At 38.0% G+C, this 21,800-nt stretch overlaps 1 protein-coding gene across 20 annotated transcripts in view; it reads right to left on the bottom strand.

Annotated features, from left to right (window-relative positions):
* Ptprd (protein tyrosine phosphatase receptor type D) overlaps positions 1-21,800 on the bottom strand; it is a 1,378,451-nt gene that overhangs the window by 81,971 nt on the left and 1,274,680 nt on the right. For 12 of the 20 annotated variants that reach the window (XM_085686142.2, XM_087904905.1, XM_087904908.1 and 9 more), the window contains 2 exons: positions 17,676-17,717; positions 17,072-17,169 (listed from right to left, as the gene is read on the bottom strand). In XM_085686142.2, coding sequence (XP_085542268.1) covers positions 17,072-17,169; positions 17,676-17,717 — 140 coding nt within the window. The remainder of the gene's footprint in view (positions 1-17,071; positions 17,170-17,675; positions 17,718-21,800) is intronic. The other 8 variants (XM_087904910.1, XM_087904911.1, XM_087904914.1 and 5 more) reach the window with 1 other exon arrangement.

Raw genomic sequence — 21,800 nt, 5'->3', positions numbered from 1 at the left:
TCAAACCTGTGCTTGTGTGCCTCCATGTGTAATGAGACAGATAGCCTGCTTAGTTAAATACCGAATCTACTAACAAACCCCGTCACATGGACAAGTGTGCAGCAGAAAAGGAAAAAGGATTTTTATTCCTCCAGTACCCATCTCAACTTAACACTGAGTCTAACAATGGAGTATGTAATTGAGAAACAGAGAAAGTGGCTGGCTTTGCTCAGTGCTTCACTCCCATTCAATGTACCTCTGAGGCCACTTCATATAAAGGAATGCAAAAAGCATGGACAACATACATTTTTGTAATCTTCTTGTCTGTTTTTCATAAAGTCAAAATTTTAACCTGCTGCCATTACTATTTTTCCTTCCTTATTTTATACACTTACTTATTTGTATATAATGTACATGTGTTTATGTGTGTGGTGGGCATATGATATGGAGTATGTGTAAAGGCCTAAGAACAACTCTCCTACTATGTGGGTCTTGGGAATTGTCTCTAAAAAACTGCATACAGTACATGTCTAAACAAATGCTAACAAATGCTAATGCATTGAAAAGAAACCTGGAAATCATAGACACATAGAAGATGGACAGTCAGAAGGAAGATGTCCATGAGCATCTGGATAGCTACTGGGATCATGTAACTGTGTCAGGTAATGTTCCGAGCATCCAGTTCTTATGTCTATAAAAAGAGTCAAGTTCTAAGAGGAATATGACCTGATCCATGTTGGTTCTTGGTCTGAAGATCTGGCTTAGAGTTAATTCCTTTCACTATTTGATGAATATTTTTCCTATTGTGTATCTTCTTCAAACACTGAGCCAGGCACACACACAAAGTTTCCTGTGGATATGCTAGGACACACTACATTCTACCTTTTGAATTTTGAAATTTTAAGGTGAAAAATAAGTCTTTGCATGGGACAACTGGATAGTAGATCCACTGAAGAATAATTTCTAGTTGTGAAAAGAAATGTATAACCTTAGTATAACAGGCTGGTAAATCAGTATGACAAGCACATAGCCAATAATACTGCAGTTTTTCTACATATATATGTATCATATACTCCCACTAGAGGATCAAAAGGTAAAAAAAAAACATTGTATTTTGGTTAAAATGTATACATATACTTCACTAGATACCTACCAATGACAACAATAGTCATCACTGGGGTGAGGGCATTCCTATTTTAATCATTTTCCTTATCGTGTAACTGAATTCTTTAGTTTCAAAATTGGAAGCATCCCAGAGCTTTTCAAAATGAGAAGAAAAGTGAGTTTTAGGACACTACAAAAACCAGACATTTGATTTTCTTAGTCTCGTTGGAGACAGAGCCAATAGATTTTAGAATTCAATACTTGGGATTGTATTTTGTACAATCTATAGCAGCCTTGTCACTTGACATTGTGGTCTAGGAAGAAAACATACTGTGCGAAATTACCATCAAGAAGGAGCTCCAAAAAAATCAGCAGAGGACTAGCTCAACTCTCCAAACTCACAAAAGAAGTTTAAATTCTTAGTTTGAAGGTGAGGACAAATGAGTCAATCTACTTTCATCATTATACCTGAATCTAATAATTAATAAAATGAAGAAAAAGATATTGCTTCCCATTGCTGATAATGAGATATAGGCTTGGACCCTGATGCCACTTTCCTTGAGCCACACTGGAGTTCTAGTTTTGAAGTCTGAAGTCTTAATGACGACCCTTTAACATTTACGTAAATTATAAATTTGCTATCATAAATCTTAATTTCTTATTTCTAAACTGTGGACAGTAAGGAAAATAGATTAACTCCAGATGTCTCTGCCAGTTTGGGTCTAATGATATCCTTATACCACGGTCATTCCATTTCCAAAAATTCTGTGGTAATGAAAGACAAAACTACAGCTTTCCACGTGCTGAGATTTTTAGTTTTTTTTTTTTTTTAAATCAAATGAGAAAAAACCCCACAAGATCTTTACCCTGTACAATTAGGAGTGAAAAGATACATTTCTACCCACACAACAGAGCATGCCTCATGCTTTCTGCTTCTCATACACACCGGAAATTCTGAGCAAAGGACAGAAGCTGATGTCCAGGCGTGCTCCTTGGAACTGAAGAGAATAATGGAGCACAGGAGAGACCACTGAGAACGGAGAGACCAATAACTCACGAGTAACAGTCTGCAGGAACAGCTTTAATGACCAGTTTAATGGTTTAATGGATAGCACCTTAAAAGGATTTCTGGTACAAGCCTGCTGAAAGCTGGCCTTCAATAAATCTGTCATTAACAAAGAACTGGGTTGCTCCTCATAACCATAGTTTAATGAATCAGAATACAAGGATATTATGGCAGTTATCATCCTGTATCCTAGCCCTATCTGGGGTTTCTGTGCACTATTGTGGGAGGGATGTCCACACACTCCAAATGTAAGTTGCCAGTGGAACAGGTTTCCACCAGAGAGTGCAGTGCACATTAAGCAAACAAAACCCCACGGCAGGTGCGTTTATGTGTGCAAAGATGACATAGGAGCAGCGCCTGAAATTGAAACACAGATAAAAGAATGTGGCCACAGAAGCGGGCTTCTCTGACAACGCTTGGCAAACTCTTCAGAGGGATGCATTTTCAATCATCCTTGTTTGATAGCATCACACTACTTATACCCAGTTAAGGTTCTTCGAAGTCAGAGATTGCCATGCTGTGCCCTTCATGGTGCATCCCACTCACTAGTAAGTGTGATATCACAATCAGGCATGATGAGTAATCCTGATTTCAATCCTTGATGGTTTCACTCTCCATGTGAGGGGCCCTCAGTTCTGACTTCATACTCCACACTCTGACTTCACACTGGAATCCCCCTTCCCTAGACAGAATTTTCTAAGCATTTCTGTTTCTGTAAATCTTTGTTTTCTTCAAGGGTTTGCACCAATCCCACATTCCCAGTCCACTTTTGAGTTGAGCTGATTCTCAAGCATTTGCTCATGTATCTAACATCCAACATTAAAGTACTTGCCGGTGGCAATGAACTAAATGCAGTCTAATAACAGTTTTCTAAAACTTGCTTAAATTTATCATTCTAACTTATCCTTTGTGTGTGTTGCCTTATTGAAGGCCAGCTTTCACACTAGGGTCCACACTGGTCTGGAATATTCCATGTAGTCCTGACTGATTTCAAAATGATGAGCATCCTGTGCTTGGTTCCGGAGGACTGGCAGGAGCCACTACAAATCTTTTCATTTGATTGGTCCGTATTCCTTCAATTCCATGATAAGGTCCTTCATAGAAATACAGCCCACAATATCTCTCTGCCATCTGTGAAATCGCTACAGCAGTGTAGCTAAAAATAAAATACCCATATACCTATGCGATTTTCATATACCAGGTGATAAAATGTACTTAAATAATGTGAGCCTGATGGAAGGAGTGGGAGAGGCTTCAGAATATCTCCCCATCCATTATGACAGCCATCAGCTTTTCAACATCAATTATTGATACTACTGAAAGTGATTCCTTGGTTAAACTTGCCTCAAATTTGACAAACTAAACAAGGCCGCGAGTATGCCAAAAGATTAAAAATACTTCTTTTCAGACCCGACATTGGACATACCTGAAAAAATCATAAACTTCCTAGGAAATTTATCTATGTCTGTTTGATCATTCTTAATGTCATTGTAAAATGGATTCCTTTCACTAAACAAAAATTACTATTAGCATATCAGTTATTAAAAGCAAATGAGAACGTTGTTATGGCAAATATCTGACTTTATTTCAAACATGTATTGCTTTTAAAGGGACATTTTTGAGAGGGGATAGTCTGCTAGTATTGGGCTGATTATGGCTAATTCTAAGTGAAAGATGCATTTTGAAAAGAGAACAGGATAGCAAACAAAATACAAGGAGGCTAACCATTCTTTAAACATAGCAATATGGACGCAGAAATGCGTATAAACGGTATGCTCTGAAAGACAAATCCTCCTGTTCCAAGACAGATATTAAAAACAAGCAGGGCACCTTAATCAGTGATTTAGAGTGAGCAGAACAGAAGACGCTCTATATGATACTGTGGCAGTGCCCACATTTCTCTCTGTAGCCCTGCATTTTAGCCGGCTGGGGGAATTTGGTTGAAATTGTAGCCTCCAATGCCATGCTTCTCTACCGCTCCCACAGTCTACAGAAACATTAAGCAGTTCTGCCAGGGAAGCGTAATAAAGAACAAATGTTGTTCCCTAATCTCATTTTACATATGCTCAAGTAACAGAGCACGGGGGGGTGGGGGGGGGGAGAAATGACGTTCTATGAGATGGCTCCAAAAGCATAGGAGTCTGAAGTACTTATTTTTCTGTGCATGGAATGAGCAAATACAGACTTGGAACAATTCTGAGACCGTTGTTCCTGCTTTAACGGCACTAAACCTCTGAGCTTCCTGAATGCCGGGAAAAAGAAAAATAAATTAAAAAAAAAAAACAAAACTTATCATCCTTTACCAGTGAACACAGGAAATATAATAAACAGAATCCACGTTTAATTGCAGCAAAGTAAAACTCACAGCTACATGGTGTTTGAAACCTAGCAAAACTGTAGCAGAACAAAAGTTTCTTCTGAAAAAAAAAACAATAACAGAAAATCAAATCAAAACAAAAAACCTTGAACAGACCATTAGATGCTGAATTCAAGGCCTTGTGTACGAGGCTTGTGTACATTATTCACCTTCTACTCTAGAGTCCAGCAAAGTGCCAGCAAATATGAAGAAGTCAGTTAATCTTGCTATAGAAGAGCAGCTGGATACTAAACTCACAAAGCACAGAGGTCGCTAGCAAGGCTGGGAATAGTGTTTTTACGGTTATTTGCAAAAATACCTAATAATTTTCAAATTGATCTTCCTTGTTTTGTGTGATACATGAAAAGAATGAGCAGCTTCATTTCACGGTCTTGCTCTATTTCTATCAAAAATTCTAGTCCTTGCTCTGTGGCATTGTAGCTAGTTGCTGTGGCAATAATTATAGGCCAAACACAAAAAAGCTATAACTCTTTCAAGAACAAATGATACCAAGGACAGATAAAGTCTTAGGGAAACAAAGTGTTCTTTTCATCCAAATATTTTAATGACAAAACTGGAGGAAATTACTGAAGCTACTGGTGAGAGCTAACAGGAGGGAGCAAGAGATGGACTTCTCTATCGAGTAGCTTGGAGAACAAGGGCAGCTTGGGGTACGCAAGGACACCTTGTCTCAAAACAAAACAGGAGCATATAACATACATCACATAAATTCTTTATTTTGCTTACAACTTTACTGATTTGTGTTCCTTTCTACTAATAAAAGTCACCTACTTTAGGGCTGTAGAAATGCATCAGCAGTTAAATGCACGTGTTGCTTCTTTTGAAAATTCTGGTTCAGTTTCCAGAACCTACAGCGTAGCTCATAAACAACTTAGGGAATTCAATGTACTCCTCTGACTTCTGTAAACACTTGCATGTATGTGGTGCACATAATCATTAAAATATAAATATACACATATATATTTAATAAATATTTTTAAAAATAAAAAGCACTTGTTACGTAAGTATTTTTTGATGAAAGGTAATTTCCCATTCAATTTCCAATCTGAATTCTCATACAGAAGACAAGCTCGTATGATCGTAAGATCTACTACACTATATTGTAGTTTCCCCAGAAATACTTTCCTTCCTTTATCAAGGGAGTACACTTAGGAAACATCATCTGTCACATAACACATGAAAGTTCCCGAATTACCTCAGCAACATCACTAAAAGCAGCTGAAATGTCACCCCTCCAGCAAAGTGACAGAAGCAGACTAGATTAAAAGAAACTAGGATCCTCAACCACAGCTCACCAGTAGAACGTATGTGCCCCTGAATTACAGCCTCTAGGTAGCCAGGTTTAGTTATTTATTTATTTTGAAGATAATAGGAGAACTTCTGAGCTGTGACAGGATCAATATTGCAAGAACAGAAAAGAAAGACACAAGGAAATCAATGCCTCCTTGCACAGTAACATCCACCATTACCAACAATTAGGGTGAAATTTTTATTCTCCTGATGACAAGGACATCAACTAATTACTTGGAGAGGGGGTTAAGTTCCCACCTTGCCAGAGACAGCACCCTAGCTTCTCTGAATTCAAAGGGAGGCAGCACGTCACCGCTCATTAACTAGACTAATTACACTTCCTCAGTCACTGCGGCATTTCTGCTCTCTGTGCAGAGGCAGTGTTGAACAGACAGAGCCTTCGAGGGAGGGGCACTCCACAATGGGAAACCGAAAGGGCAAACTGATCTCTGTAACATGCACTTATATCTTATGTTGTAATAATTATGCAAACTAAATACAGGGTGAGGCAAGGCAGGCTTAAAGGCATCCCAGCTGAATCGCCTGTGACTGGGGCTTTGTCCTTCCTTCAGCTTCGTATGTACTCCCTGACATGCTTTCATGGAAATTAAAAGCTGGAGTTACAGCAAACATAACTACTACCACAGACCCTTAGGAAGGAAATGTGCAAAAAAAAAAAAAGTTAGTATGCACTACCAACAAAATTGGTCAGAATTTGTATCAATGGAATTAAAATTCTAATTTTTTCCAATTACTGGCAGTCTTAAAGTTAAGTTAATGAAATCAAAAGGGGGATTTTAAACAGACAAATGCTTTAAAATCTTAAGAGGAAGAGTTACATAATATTATTTTAGTAGTGTTATGTGACTATTTATTAGAGTGAACAAGATATTCTTTAATCTTAGATATTATATAAATGATGCTGGGTTATGATTTGCCATTTGTGGAAAGGAGACTGCTGATAGGTAAATGTTTTTATGATTAGGATTCACAGGCCAGTTGATTCAAGCACTGAAATGTTAAGATGAGAAACTCTTCAGTGCTACCCACCCCATCTGAGAGTCCCGACGCAATCTCTCTACTCCTCTTCTTTCCTGGTGGGCAGGATTTAGTGACATTCACAATTATTACATGTGGCTACAGAAAAGTTGTTGAGTTTGAGTGGGGTGTGGTGGCTTTTGCTGGTTTTGCTTGTTTTCTTAATTTAATTTTGGAGGAAAATGGTTCTGATGCAGGGTTTATGCAGTGTTGGCTGGCCTTGAACTTTTTTAAAGTAGCAATAAAGGCCCACTAAGAAAAAAAATCCTCCTGTTCAAAGGAATTTAATCTCTGGCCACGGGACCACCCTTAGGGAAGTGGGCTTAAACTATAGTAAAGAAATGGGCAGAGTGAAAATTTCTTTAATGAATGAGCAGAAGCAATGGTTTGTTATGGTTACAATGTAACCCAGACACCAGACCAGGTGGTTCATGGTTTACATTCTAGCTTGACCTAGTAATAGTGATGTGACTACGGACAAGTTACCTCACTTCCCTGTGCTCAGAGCCCTCTTCTCTAACATGCTATACTAATCGAACCTTCCAGGATGACTAGTAGGAGTTGTTATTTACAATGTATTTTCAAGATGGCTAAGCACATGAGTACTATCTACCTTGTAGAGCTTGTAGAGAGGCTAGATGTTATTATTATATCAATCTTATACAGTTTAAAATGAAAAGGATAATATGAAAATTACTCAAGTTGGCAAGAACAGAAAGAAAGAAGAAACAAGGAGAAGAAGAATGAATTAAGTATCAAGAGTAAGCATAAGCCTCTGGACAGAACCTCGTCTGATAAATGACTGATTTAACACTGAGCAAGTGAGAAATAATTAAGTTTTGATTATGTTGTATGTATGAATACTTCAACTGCTGTTCTTGTGATGATTATAAAATAAAAAAAATCAAATCTATAAATTCTATCAAAGTCTTAGTGCGCAGATCCTTGTCTTTAATTTTCTATATACTCCCCAAACATGATCCTATGCTCAGCCACAGTTTAGCGTTAGCCAAACATAATAAAACAATGAGAATGAACCTTCCCATTGCCACTTCTAAATTTGAAGATAAATACACAGGTAAGCAATGGTGTCCTGGTGATTTCGATAACAGACTCTCAGAATCTTCACACCAGCTTCTCAGTGCAGCATTACTAAAATTCTCCCACAAAGCTGGGCTCTGGGGAAATAGAAATACCGATGCATTGATTGGGTCCTTCAGGTAATTTTTTCAGCTTGTTTTATGCTCCTGAGTAAGAAGTAGTTTTCATGACTTGAAAATACTTTTGGGATACTCAGTGCTGACTGACTATCCTGGTATGGTGACCTCTAAGGATTGTGTCATCTATGACTACGCTATGGCAGTTGCAGCCACATCATAGTCCAGAGTCCCCAGGGAAGTCATTCCGTGCTCCATCCCCATACCTCTGTATTCACATCTCTCCTAACCTGGAGTCCTACAACTGCAACCCTCATCCTCTTTCAGGGAAGCCTCTCTCCATGCCGGCCTCACTCCACTATCCATTTCAGTTATAGACTTTCATGATTTCTTAGGAGACTAGGGATTCATCCCAGGTAAGATCACTTCTTGACCTTTGTTGTTCAGCATTAAATGTTTGTCAAATAACAGAAGCTATTTAAACAGTCTTCCTATTCCAAATAAAACAAAAAAAACATTTGAGATCTAAAATTATTCCCTAGGGGCACAGACAACAGTAAAGACACTAGGGTAGCCTTTGACAAATCAGTAAACGCGAATTATTTTCTAGATAGTTGTGGATATTTTAATATAGATAGATCTCTCCTTTTTTCGAAGGTAGACATTAAATATGCAAAGAACTCTAAGGACATCTAAGTTACTCTCCATCCTCTTTACCCCTTCCCTTTGCCTAATTGATTGAAAAACTAAAAGGAAATATGATAAAGTGCAAAATAACTTGTGAGGGGAAAATCAGAGTAGTTGACATGTTGGCCAAGTGTGCTGAAGTGATCAAGGACCACTTCTGCCCTGAGAACAGAGGTAGAGAGGCCAGGTGCCACCACAGTTTGTCTTAATTACATCCTAATGAGGACAAGCAATAATCTCATTTCAAATAAGAGGAAGCCAAGGCAAAGCAAAGTCATTTGTTCTGGATTTAAACAACACAGCTCGTAACTGGAAGACTGCAAAGATGCCTAGTTTTTGGACTCCAACACCTCTTCCTATAGCTGGTTGTTCTCTTGCAGCTTCCAATACACATTTACACTCTGGCTATAAAATACCAACTTCATTTCAAAACCACAATAAAACTTCAAAATTGTACCTTTTCCAATCCTTTCAGTAGCTCTCTCTTAAAGTTAAAGCTTCCTAGGGAACTACAGACATGTTAGGATTAATTGTTTCCCAAGAGGTGTGGGCTCCACATGAGAGCAAGTAGGAAGCCACTCCAGGGCATGTTCAGCAGTGGTCAAAAGATCATCAGCAAAGAGGAAGTTATATTAGAGCAAGGTCTGCAAACCGGACAACTATACCTATGTGATGTGAAGGTTCCCTGGGGTGAGTAGGGCTCACAGAAATAAATGTCAAACTGCACGGGCTTAGAAGACACCGCGTTTTATGCTGCTAAGACAATAAGAAAACAATGAATTTTTTAAGTGAGTTTAGGAATAACAACTTGAAAAGTCTAAATAGAATAGAGCTCTGAAGTTTGGTAAATTGGCTGCCTTCTGAGTTCTTAATATCTGCATGAGTTCAGCAGGAATGAAAGACTCAGCACAGATCAACACTCTGATTTTGGCCAGTGCTTCTGAGATGAGCTGCTGTGTCTTTGTGTCCTGCTACATTTGTTTACAAGATACAGAATGACAGCCAGCTGGGAAGGGATTCTCTGTTCTGTTACATCTTGGTTGGTGAGGTTGTTTCTTAACTATGGACCAAAGAGAGCATCTTCTCAGACTGCCAACTGCCAGGTCTATCTTTCTTGTCCATCTTCCATGGCCACATAGGGAGTTTAATCAATAGGCACTTTTGAGTTAAATCTAAAGAGTCTGCATTAAAATGCACTCACTTCTGTGTGATCTAAAGATAATAACTGTCTATTTTCTGAAAGAAAGGGGTCTGAAAATAAGCCTGTGCTGCTGATAGACCAGGTGGAGATGTAGATTAGGAAAGCAGCTCTTTTTACTCAAGACAGTCTTTGTTCTATGGGATCCTGTTGTTGGTTATAGCAATTTTGATCACAAGAAAGAGGTGTGTGTGTGTGTGTGTGTGTGTGTGTGTGTGTGTGTGTGTGTGTGAACTGACGGTTTATTTCAAAATTCATCCAGGCATACACTTTGGCTAATCATTTGCTGTATGCCCAATGGCAAGCTTGTCAGCATGTGGCCAACAACATGCTGAGACGTCTTGACACTTGACTAGGAAAGTCAGAACACAGCAAGGCTCTGAAATGTAGGAAAGGAAACAGTAACAGCTAATGGTGCTGGCTTAAGCTGCGGAGATTTCTTTATTCTTCCCTATTATATCATGTTTTACTGGATCCAACAAAGCCCTAGGGATTGGGCCATGAATAGAAAGAGGCCAGAGTTTCACTGCTTTTAAGACACAGATTTCTGAGTCCAAAGTGAATGTATGAATTGGCTTGACATGATTCAAAACGTAAACTATAAATATAAGGGCAGTTGGAACAATGGCGGTATTAGTTTATAATAGTCAATCCAGGACAATAGCTAGAGAGCTGTTCATATGTGTCCTGTCTGTGTGTACATACACACAATCAAAATCAGGTCAAAACCTAGGGAGTGGTTTTGAATCATGTCAAGCCAATTCATACATTCACTTTGGACTCAGATATTTGGGAACTTTCCAGAAGTGATTCACCAGGAACAGATATGCCTCTCCAGCTGAAATGTCTGATGCTGCCGGGTTTTCTCATCTATAGTGGTATGGGTTTTGTTTATTTAAAGCAGTCACTTGGGTCATTTTTCTAATATTCTGTAATAAACATGTTTTCTTATAAAAAAAAAGACACAGATTTCTTTTCAATATTGTTACATATCTGATTGGCTGGCATCTTATAGCTCATGACAAGATTATAATTATTGAATTAATGCTTCTTACTCAGTGGTCTATAAACTATGTGGTATCTTAACATTGAAACTATTTAACATGTAATGAAACAGGCAACATTTCTGAAGATGAGTGAGCATTTCTATCAGCAACTCCAATGGGCATCACTATGTACAAAGCCTATTTTCATGTACCGAAGCCAAGGTCTAAATTGTGGTAATCTGACACCAAGGCCTGTGCAGTTTCCCACTCTTCCGTATTAGTTCTACTGTTTGGCTCAATAAAAAGAATACCCTAAGTGGCAGGGAGAGGAATCAAGACCCAACTTGAGGAATAGATGTATTATATTCTATGAAAGTAGGAAAGAATCCTTCCTCACAATTCTTCAGCTTCAGGAGAATCTCACATCGACTAGTAAGTTTAGATGTTCGTCTTCCCCAACTTGAATTATCAATACCAGTGAGTAAAACATTTGCACTCCTTTCTTTGTTCATGAAATTATTCATTTTTCATTTCACTACATAAGTGACCACAATTTTTTTAAAAGTAAAAAAGTAGCAACAACAGACTCTTAGACAATGTTTCAATCTTCTATGTTGCAAAATGATAGGGGAGTTCAGCCAATCACATTTTGTCCGTCGGGCGTGTTGCCCTAAGGCAAAAATTTACCTATAAACCTGGCTTGTGCACTTCCCTGCCCTCTCTGGCCTGGCTCCAGCGTTCCGGACAGTTGGGATTCTAGTGTAAGTTTTCCTTCTGTTTTATTAAAGCTGTATATTTTGTAAGCTAGTCTGGCAGACCATTAATTACTGATCGCACCACATCATCAGCAAAAGAAGTTAAAAAAACAATTTTTGCTATCTACTGCTTTATTACCTCTGGGAAATAGAAGCATTAATCCCTAGAAAAATCTAACAGATTCAAAAGTAGAACACACACACACATGCACACCCACCCACACACTCACACACAGACATGCTGCAGTGGTTTATAGAGGATAGTTTTGTGTCTGTGAATGTACTGTTGCATGGTCAAATATATCAAGATCTTTGTTATAGCAAACATGAAAATATTTTCTTTTGTGGTCACCGCTTTGATGACAGACAGTGTTTGTCTCTTCTCTGGAGAAATACAGTATTTACAACTGGGGATAGACAAACTATCTCTAGATGAAATAAATACACCATCAACATGTCTTAGGAAAACCACCAACTATTCTGATGCATAACTATACAAGGCAAAGTGGTAACTACAGCATCTGCACAGAGCTCTAAAACCATACACGTATTGAAAGCACTAATTGGACTCGGTGGGTTAAGAAAAAACATATATGAAACTTGAGAAGAGATATAGTGGGTCAATTCTGGTAAGAGTTGTGAAGGAGGGATTACTGAGTGGATTTGAGAAAAACACAGTGAATAAATGTATAAAATTCTCAAATAACATGTAAAAACGTTTTTAAAGAAATTGTAAGCAAGCTGTCAGGAATTTGAAGCGATTTTGTTGGTCACTGTGTTTTAGGGCAGGTTAATCTCTCAATTCAGACCAGAGTTTTAAAAACTAGACTGTACTTAAATTAGGATTTGCGAGTTGGAAAAACTGAAAAATTGTTGAGAACCAAATTGGAAGTCAGGTTTTATTTTTATCTTCCTAAAGCACTTCAATCATGATCCGTTGAATACTTGCAGGAAGGGGGCCCTGACTCATTGGACAGAGCAAATCTGTCTATATCAATAGCTTGCCCAATCTATTTCACAGGAAAAAAGAGAGAAAGTTACCCCTCCAGAGTTAAGAGAGAGAGTTACTTCTACTAGTTTTATTAAGGAGGGCAATTCATATATGGCAGAAAACTGTACAGTTTTGAGTTGAAACTAATCTGTTCCTAAACCAGCATTGCTATCTCTGATCCCCTAATTGTTGGTCTTTACCACAGCTTCTCTATATTTGTATGTAGTATACACATGATAGACTAAGGTTATTAAGGATTTTTGTAAATATGCTCTGAATTATGATCAAAACCTGAGAAGGTTTTTAATCAACAGATTGATTGCACTGTAAAACAAAATTTCATTGGCATACTTGTTTAATGAGAGAATGAATTTCTTCAGAATGGGCACAATGGGACCTTAAGGCACAATCTTAACCTCTTAATACATACTTAATGCTTTTAAAGTAATACACATAATTACCAGCTTTCACTAGTTCTCTTTATAGGAAGCTTTAGGTTTTAAAACTGTCATTTACATACTTACAGGCATGATTTTCCTTATTCTCCTAACATACAGTTTATAGATGAAAAACTTATTATGGTATGCCACTGTGCAAATCTACAACAAGGCAAAGTATCCAAATCAAGATGCAAATCTGTTTGCAGTAAATCTCATGCCTTTCTTACCATCAAAACACTTAAATCTCACCATTGCCACAGCATTTGAAGCTCATGACAAATTTTGGCCTTCCACACTGGTCTAATTTTATGTCACCTAATTCTCTAAGAAGAACAGTACCATCACAAGTCTACTCAATGCTCTTTCTTACATACAGCTTCTTGTAAAGGCATCACAGTGCATCTAGTATAAAATGTGTTTGTGCATATATATTTATGTATATGCGTTGCTAATAATGACTGATGATATCTGCCAATTGAATCTAAATGTACTTGTCATCACAAGAAGCAGTGAAGAGGGGGAAATCATCTTCTATCTTGCATAATCCTAAACAAAGGATGTCATCTTTCAAAATGAGGGCTCTCTAGAACTTTCACCAATGTACTCCTAAGTGCTATTTTTAAAATAGAGAACCATTGCTACAATGGTTTACCAACTGAGTCACTTTATCTAAGGCGGAATCCACGAAAAAAAATATTTTATTTTTTGAGGACAGAGACTCATTATACATAGACCAGGGTAGGCTTAAATATATGATAATTATATATATCCAATATGCTATGATTATTGACATGCTCTACTATACCAGCTTTTAGGTAACTGGGCTTAAAATAAACTAGACTTCCAAATAATCCAAATAATGCCATTTTGTTTTGCAAAACCTGCATTGGTTTTTAGTTCTATATGTTTGTAAGTCTAATCAATTGACTTTGAGAGTAGACTTTATTTAGTACATGATAGATGATACATTAACATTAAGATTACTCATATTCCAGTTACTTTTATTCTTATATAAGAACATGAAAACTTAAAGCATTGACGATTTATAGCATTTAACATGATTTAGCTTTGTATTGAAGTATTTCCAGGCTACACTTTCATCTGTCATTGATGTCATTGATGGGACTTGATATGTAATTTGACTTGTGTCCTCAGGACCACTGTAAACAACTTTCATGTTTTTAACCTTTGTTTGTTTCAAATTACGGTGACAAATTTTTGTTTTAATCAGCTTAAGCAGTTTCAATAAACATTAATCCGCAGTGATTGAGTAGAAATAGTGTGGTGCTTGAAAATAACACATTTTTCCTTTTATTTTTTCTTGCTGAAAATCAGTTAAAAACATATTTAAATTTATATGCTAGCTAATAAGAAAATAATTTCCCAAAGTGTGGCTCTGATATTATTATATAAAGGCTTTATTCTTATTACCACAGATGAGTACACAACTTAAATATCTCCTTCATGGCTGTTAAGAAACAGTCAAGTCAACTTCTGCCCAGGGAGCTTTAATCCCAGACCTTCTTACTAATGAATGCTGAAGAGTCTGTGCGCACTATCATGTCAATGGCTGAGGTGACTCGGGGAGCTGCTAATGTCAGTAATGCCAGCACGCAGTTCATGGCTGCTTATATGAAGTGCTTCTGATCTAAATGATCATTAGATTAGCTTGGCATGGAACATTTCTTGAGACTTTCTATATTTAAGCGAGGCCAGCTATTTTAGTCAATGGATACAAGTCCATTTGCTGAAGAGGTTTGGATTTTCCTAGAAGTAAGTCAAGTGTAGGCTTATTGATCAACTGAAAGATTATATTTTTAATGTTTGTGGTCTATTACATCATTACAAATAAAGAATTGAAGCAGGATCATGAAGAAAATATACAGACAAGCAATAAATACTTAACAGTTTAACAATAAAGAACAGTGAAGATTCTGGTTAGTGAAAACTGACCCTTAAATTAAGAGTTTCTTTTGCCGCCGAATTTAATTTACATATATTTTCCTTCTCATTGCTACAACTCAATTTTTATTCTCAAGCTGCAAATGAGGTACTGGACATATATTAAAGGTTTAACAAGGCAGGCTATACTTTAGAGAAAAAGCAGTGAAGAGGTGAGAAGCAGGGCTTTGAGAAAATAAGACAAGATTTGGAGAAGTATTAATTTCCCAGAATGCTTAAAGAAAAAAGAAAACTATGACTGAGCCCACTGGAAAGAAAAAAAAAACCCAGCTCTATGTTCTATCAAATAGTATAAAAATGTTAGAATATGCAACCTCGGGGAGGTTAGAGAATAGCAGTAGACACCAATTCAGATGATTTGCTTGTCCAGCATAAAGTTAAGAAGCCTAGTCCACTCAGGAAGTGGATAGGATGATGCTAAGTTTGAGGATACCTTGAGAAACTTAATGAGATCCTGTCTCAAAATAAAAAGTAATTATCTACTCTGTTGCTCAGTGTGAGAACAGTCTCTAATTTGCATCGGCCCTGGATTCAATCACCAATTCTGGGCAGTGGGTGGGGGCAACTAAAGAGAAAGGAAGAAACAGAATCAAGTAAGAGTGAGAAAGACAGAGAGGGAGAGAAAGAGAGCTGAAGAATTAAGGAAGGCTATGTAGGTAGATTGCCTTGGGCCTTCTGCTTCACATTCTCAGATATGGTACATCTGAGATTCGTGATCTCTCTGGCCCCTCAAGGGTAGATCTGGAGATTCCTCACTGCATGTGATAGGACAGACTTTAAGACATGGTAGAGAAAGACTATCTTGGACAACTGCCTTGGAACCTGATGCAGCAAAGACAAAGAAAGGTATGAGGAAGAGCCATGTTTAAGACTTCCAGTATGCCAGTCCCTGAAATCTCTCCTGTTGTGTGTAACAATTAGAAGATTTTTATGATATATTTAAATCTTGTGCTGCACCACATAAAAAGCAAGAATAGTGATGCTCATTTAGTAGTTACACATGAGCAGGTTTCTCCATGAACCCTTGTTGCTGTGGAACACTAAAAATGGCCAGGTTTACAACATGTTGCTTACAAATGTCACAGTCACAGTATCCAAGCAAACACACACACAGACACATACACATACACAGACACACACACAGACACACACATACACACACACACACACACACACACACACACACACACACACACACACGTCACCAAAACTTCAAATAGAATCTTTAAGGACTCTGGGATTTTGCGATACCAGTTAGTTTGGAAACAGGCACATTTCTGATAATCTTGGCACTAGCATTCTTTCCACAGTGGCTGATGATTCAAGTATAGTGTTTTCAGGCCATAGGAAACATTTTATTTAGAAATCTCTTAGTTAAGGGGCCAGCAAGATGGCTCAGCAGAAAGCAGCCTAGATTCCCAGAATCCCACGCAGAATGAGAGAACTGACTCCTGGAACTTGTCTTCAGATTTCCACATATGCACATTCACACGTAACACATGTACATGGAATAAATAAGTCAAATAAAAAGGGCTACTTGTTCATGATGATATATTATGACTTTTTCAGTGAAGATTCTTTATTTGTTTGTTTTCCAAGACAGAGTTTCTCTGTGTGTATCCCTAGCTGTCTTGGAACTTGCTCTGTAGACCAAGCTGGCCTCAAACTCAAAGAGCTCTGCCTCTGTCTCCTGAGTGCAGTGATTTAAGGTGTGCACCACCATTCCTCAGCAAAGATTCCTACCACGAATAAATTAATTTACAGCAATTTGGAACACTTAGAAGTTTACTGAGTCGGAATATTTTATGGACTTAATATCCAAAGAAGAAAAGAAAGGACAAATATCACTCAATTTACACTGAAAAAATAGACAGCAATACCTATAAAATGCAGCTACTATAATGATTTAATTGTTTATTTATACAAATTGTATCTGATTTGGAGTTGTATTTCAATGAAAATACTGATGTTAATTTTCTAGACAAAGACAAAGGCATGCATTCATTGGAAGTTTTGCCACGTAAAGAAGTGTATGTATTACCTCATATTCCTGGGAAAACTTCAGGTTGTCGTTTGCTTTCAACCTCTCAATATGATCTGCAAGTTCCAAGATAGGGATTGGAGGGTGGCTAGCCATACCTATTAAAAATGAAGAGGAAACACACTTGAATAAAAAAACCACATGATGCTAACACTTCCAAAACACAGTGAATGCTGTAGTTAGAAATGGCCTGAGATCATGTGAGTAGTAAAGATGTTTTATGTGAAGAAGCAGGCAGATAGTCTGGTTACTCAAAGCAGGACATGCTCTAATGGGAGGATTTTGGCACCAAGTAGGAAATTCACCAAGCATATTCCCCAAGCTAGCTTTCCTAGTGTGAAAGAAAGTGTTAACTGCGCTATGAATCAATGAGGTTAGCTAGCAGGAAAAACTGAAAGTCGGGCCTGATGTCAACTTCTGCTTTGAGTAATTACTGTTATGCCATCTCAGACTCCTTCTCCTGCACTGTGTGAAATGGAAATTGTGTGGAATTAAATGGTGGAAAGTCAACCAAGGAACAGACAGTGAAGACGGCCTGAAGGGGAAGGAGGAGCAGCCTGATAGGAAACAGAAAGTGACTTATGGATAATCAAAGAAAACTAACTTGAAAAATGAAGGTTACCAGGGTAACCGGAATCATCTGAACCTGCAAAGGAAATGATGGTGTAAATAAAAATTAAAAAAAATGAATGGCTATGTTTAAAAATATGAAATGGATAGCGTGACACACCTTTATAAAGGACTAATACAATGCAAGCTTGTGCGGGGTTTACCATACAATGTGATAGATGAGGAGCACTTTAGTATTTCACAAACATGTCAGGTGACAATATTCACATGCAAATATGGACACAGAAAAGGACATGCACAACAGCTCATGACAATGGCTACTGACAACACACAGACACCAAACCAAACTGAACTTCAAAAATGTTTCCACTAGTAGCAGATTGTAGAGGCTGGGGTTGCAGCCTTCCATCCATTTCCATACGACCACACAACTGTTCAGAGGTATTATGCCCCCACAGGTCTCACTCTTCAACCCCCAGCAAACCTACAAGCTACTTCAGGCGTAAACATCTTTGTCCCTCATGTGAAATGAATTCGGGAAAATAAGCATATGATAGATAAAAAAAACAAGGAAAGAAAAGAAAAGAAAGCAGAGGGGCCAAATACATCTTAGTTCAGTCGGCCAGCTGAAGACACATTAATTTCACAGTGTTTGTTAAAAATAATCTGCTGTTAATTTTGATGATTCTTGTGTTTTTCTGATGTTTTCCCCCCCTCTGTTCACATGATTTGATCTTGTCTCATTGAGATGAATTTTGCAAGTGCACCATGAGAGAGAATTGCTGACTCGGATATTAAGAGACGCAAATTCCAGCTGGATTGAGACAGTGAACTAACATGCCCCCAGGGAAGCATCTGAAGTAGAAAATTAGAAGCGGGGAGCTCCAACTGGAAGCTCTGGTGATGCTCTGCTGTCACTGTCACTCTGGAGGGTAACAGGCTGGAAGGATGACCATTAGACCAATGGGACAGGACTTCTTAGGAGCGCTTTAAAAATGGTGTCGTTAGAGAAAGTCATCCCCTAAGTTCCCGGATCTAAAATGCCAAATTATCAATGGTTATAGTAAATTAAGTTGAAAAACAGAAAAAAACTTTTCTTCTTCAAGAAAATTATTCTGTGCTTAGCACAGTGCTGTGATCTATGGTGGCTTTGTGTTCATGGCTGTGAATGTCTACTCACAGGAACCAAAATCTTGGCAGAGACCCAACAGAAATGAGTTGATTAGATGTAGATTTTCTTTGTTGATGATATAATTATATATTCAGACCAAAATTTTGGAGGCCTTTCTGAAATTTTTCCCATGGATGGTAGGATCAAACTAATTTACATTCTGTGGTGCGACAGTGTGGGTGACAACAATGGAGTAATTAAGAGTGAGCTCATCCAGATGAGGCACTCCCCGGAGAAAAGAATGGAAATGCGAAAGCACAGAGATGCTGGACAGATCTGGACATGGCCATGGGCTGATGTGGACATCATCGCAGTGCTTTAACAGAGAAGGTAATAGAGACAAAGATGTTTAGACCTTTTCGAGCGAATCGTGGGAGGGAGTTATTATCATATATGGACTGAGTGGTGGTTTGGCTAGAGAGGGAGGACACAGAGCCAATCAGGGAGGCGTAGGGGACTGAATGACTGCTCAAAGCTGCAAAAGTAAAGCCAGTTGGAGATGGGAAAAGTATTAGTATAACAGCAGAAGACCATAGGAAACAATACAAGATGTGATCACACATTTACTTCTGACATGTGGTCATAAAGTACTAATTTGGAAGCTAACTACAGAGAAATCCAAACGAATCTGAGCTACCACTTTGAGAACAGCATTAAAGAACTGTTACTTAGGACTGGACAGTTTGCATCATATGTACCCAATTTCTAGTACAAGTATAAATGACAGAATAGCCATTTCACATTCAAGGGGTGAACCTATGAGAACTGCATGGAATAAGAAGGAAATGCAGGCCCATGATACAGAATATAAAGTTACTTCTGTTCTGACACCTACTTAACAGGGACCTGTAATGGAGCATCTCAGTGTCTTTATCTGTAAGACCAAAGTAGGAAAGTCAGTTAATTCTGGAGGGGCTCCCTTCTTCACAGCACTGATAGAGGCTCTAAAACACACAAGAGTCTTTCAGGAGTGGTTCCTATAAAAGGGTTTTTTTTAACTTATTGCTTTAAGTTATGGAGAGAATTGTTTGTAAACTTGAAAACTATTATTTACTTGTGTTGTCTGCTATTTATGTTTTGGTAAATTTTCTTTAGCTAGCCCAAACAGTGTATACTCTATATGATGATGTTGCCTTGCTTATGTGTAAGACTGAATACCAACATCAGTCTGCTGTTGCATAAAACATGAGATAAAATTACTCTAACTCAAAGCACTTTATTTCGTGTCAGAAAATACTCATCGAGGGCATGGTGGTTTGAACAAGAATGCCCCCCATAGACTCAAATTTGAATGCTTATGGAAATGGCATTAGGAGGTGTGGCCTTATTGGAGTTATGTGTGGTCTTGTTTGGAGGAAGAGCATCACTGAAGGTGAACTTTGGGATTTCAAATGCCCAAGCCAGGCTTAGTGTCTCTCTCTTCCTATTGCCTGATGATTCTGATGTAGAACTCTCAATTACTTCCCCAGAACCACGCCTGCCTCTGGGCAGCTATGCTTCCTGCTATGATGATAACAGACTCAGGCTCTGAACAGTAAGACAATCCCAATTAAATGTTTCTCTTTATAAGACTTTGCTGTAAGCATGGTGTCTCTTCACAGCAACAGAAATTCTAACTAAGACAAAGGGTTTACTTCAAAAATATTTCCAAGCAGTTTGTTGATTGTCCAGTGCTGAAAATGCATTTTAAATAATTCAGATTACTATATTCTGGATAAAAAATTGGACACTAAGAATATTAAGAAGATTAAGTTGATATTACTGTAGTAGCTGCTCAGCTTTTGTCTGGTAGCTTGATCATTGTTTACATTCCAGAGAGCATGTGTGTGTGTGTGTTCATTCAGAATAATGTTTTCACATTAATTCTCGGGTATTTCAAAAAACCTTATTGCAGGATGCATATCAGACCAATTAATTCAGGACCTCTGCATGTGGGAACCAGACACTAATGATTTAAGTTCTTAGCTACACTTTTCATCCTATGGAAATTCATAATGAAGACAGCAGGAGCCTTGTAAATTCGTTTGTATATTTTATGCTCAAAAATCACATCAAGGTTTATGAGAACAAAAATAAACTTTTTTTTTTTTTTTTTTTTTTTTTTTTTTTTTTTTTTTTGCTAGTGATATCCTCGTATTCCTGTGACACCCCACTAACAGTCATTATTCCTTTATAGACATTACTAGCAGCAAAGAATTTGAAGTATGGCTATCAACCGCTAAGGAAGTGCCAGGACCAGAACCTCATTGATCCAAAACTACGAATACACAACACAAACACATTTTTAAAGGCTTACATTGACCCCGAGCAGAGTGTTCATACTTAAACCACATATCTGTCAGATGTGATGCTACACTGAGACCTGTTGGTGTCTTCATAAGGTTGGAGAAAAAAAAAAAAAGATGGCTACTTTCAACAAGGTACATATTTGTGATAATAGTCACAGTGGCTTCTTTACACAAAACAAATTTTAAAACTATGCTTTTTTTTTCTTTTTTTCATTTTTTAGCTGAGATACATCTTGGAGATAATGGAGTCCAGTGCTTTTATTTTACCAACAGGACTCAAGAATCCAGGAATTGTATCTAAGTAGTGAATAACAAAAACACTACTAAGCTGTTTGATATCATTTCCCTGATTCCTGTCTGAACAGGAACTGGCTTTCTAGGAGAAAGCAGAATCAAAGGGCTGAGGCAGTCAGAATATACAGCCAGTCACCAGAGGTCACTAACTGTGGTACCATAGACGCTTTTACAAAGGAAGTGTCACTGGTTTTCCCTTGTGAGCAACAGATTTCTAGGACTACTTTCGCTCACCAATTTTCGCTTTTCAGGAAAGAAAAGCATACCTTTATTATCTGAACAGCAACACCAAATATGGGCGCCAGCTCCATGCCAGTCACACTTCTGAATGTGGAGGTGTGGGCGGTGCCTGAGAAGGGAAGCTACTCTGCTTCCTGTGCCAAGGGGAAATGAGAGGAAATGTGGG

The sequence above is a fragment of the Myodes glareolus genome, chromosome 3, assembly GCF_982192425.1.
Source record: "Myodes glareolus chromosome 3, mMyoGla1.1, whole genome shotgun sequence".
Lineage (NCBI taxonomy): Eukaryota > Metazoa > Chordata > Mammalia > Rodentia > Cricetidae > Myodes > Myodes glareolus.
This window is presented reverse-complemented; position numbering and strand designations above follow the sequence as displayed.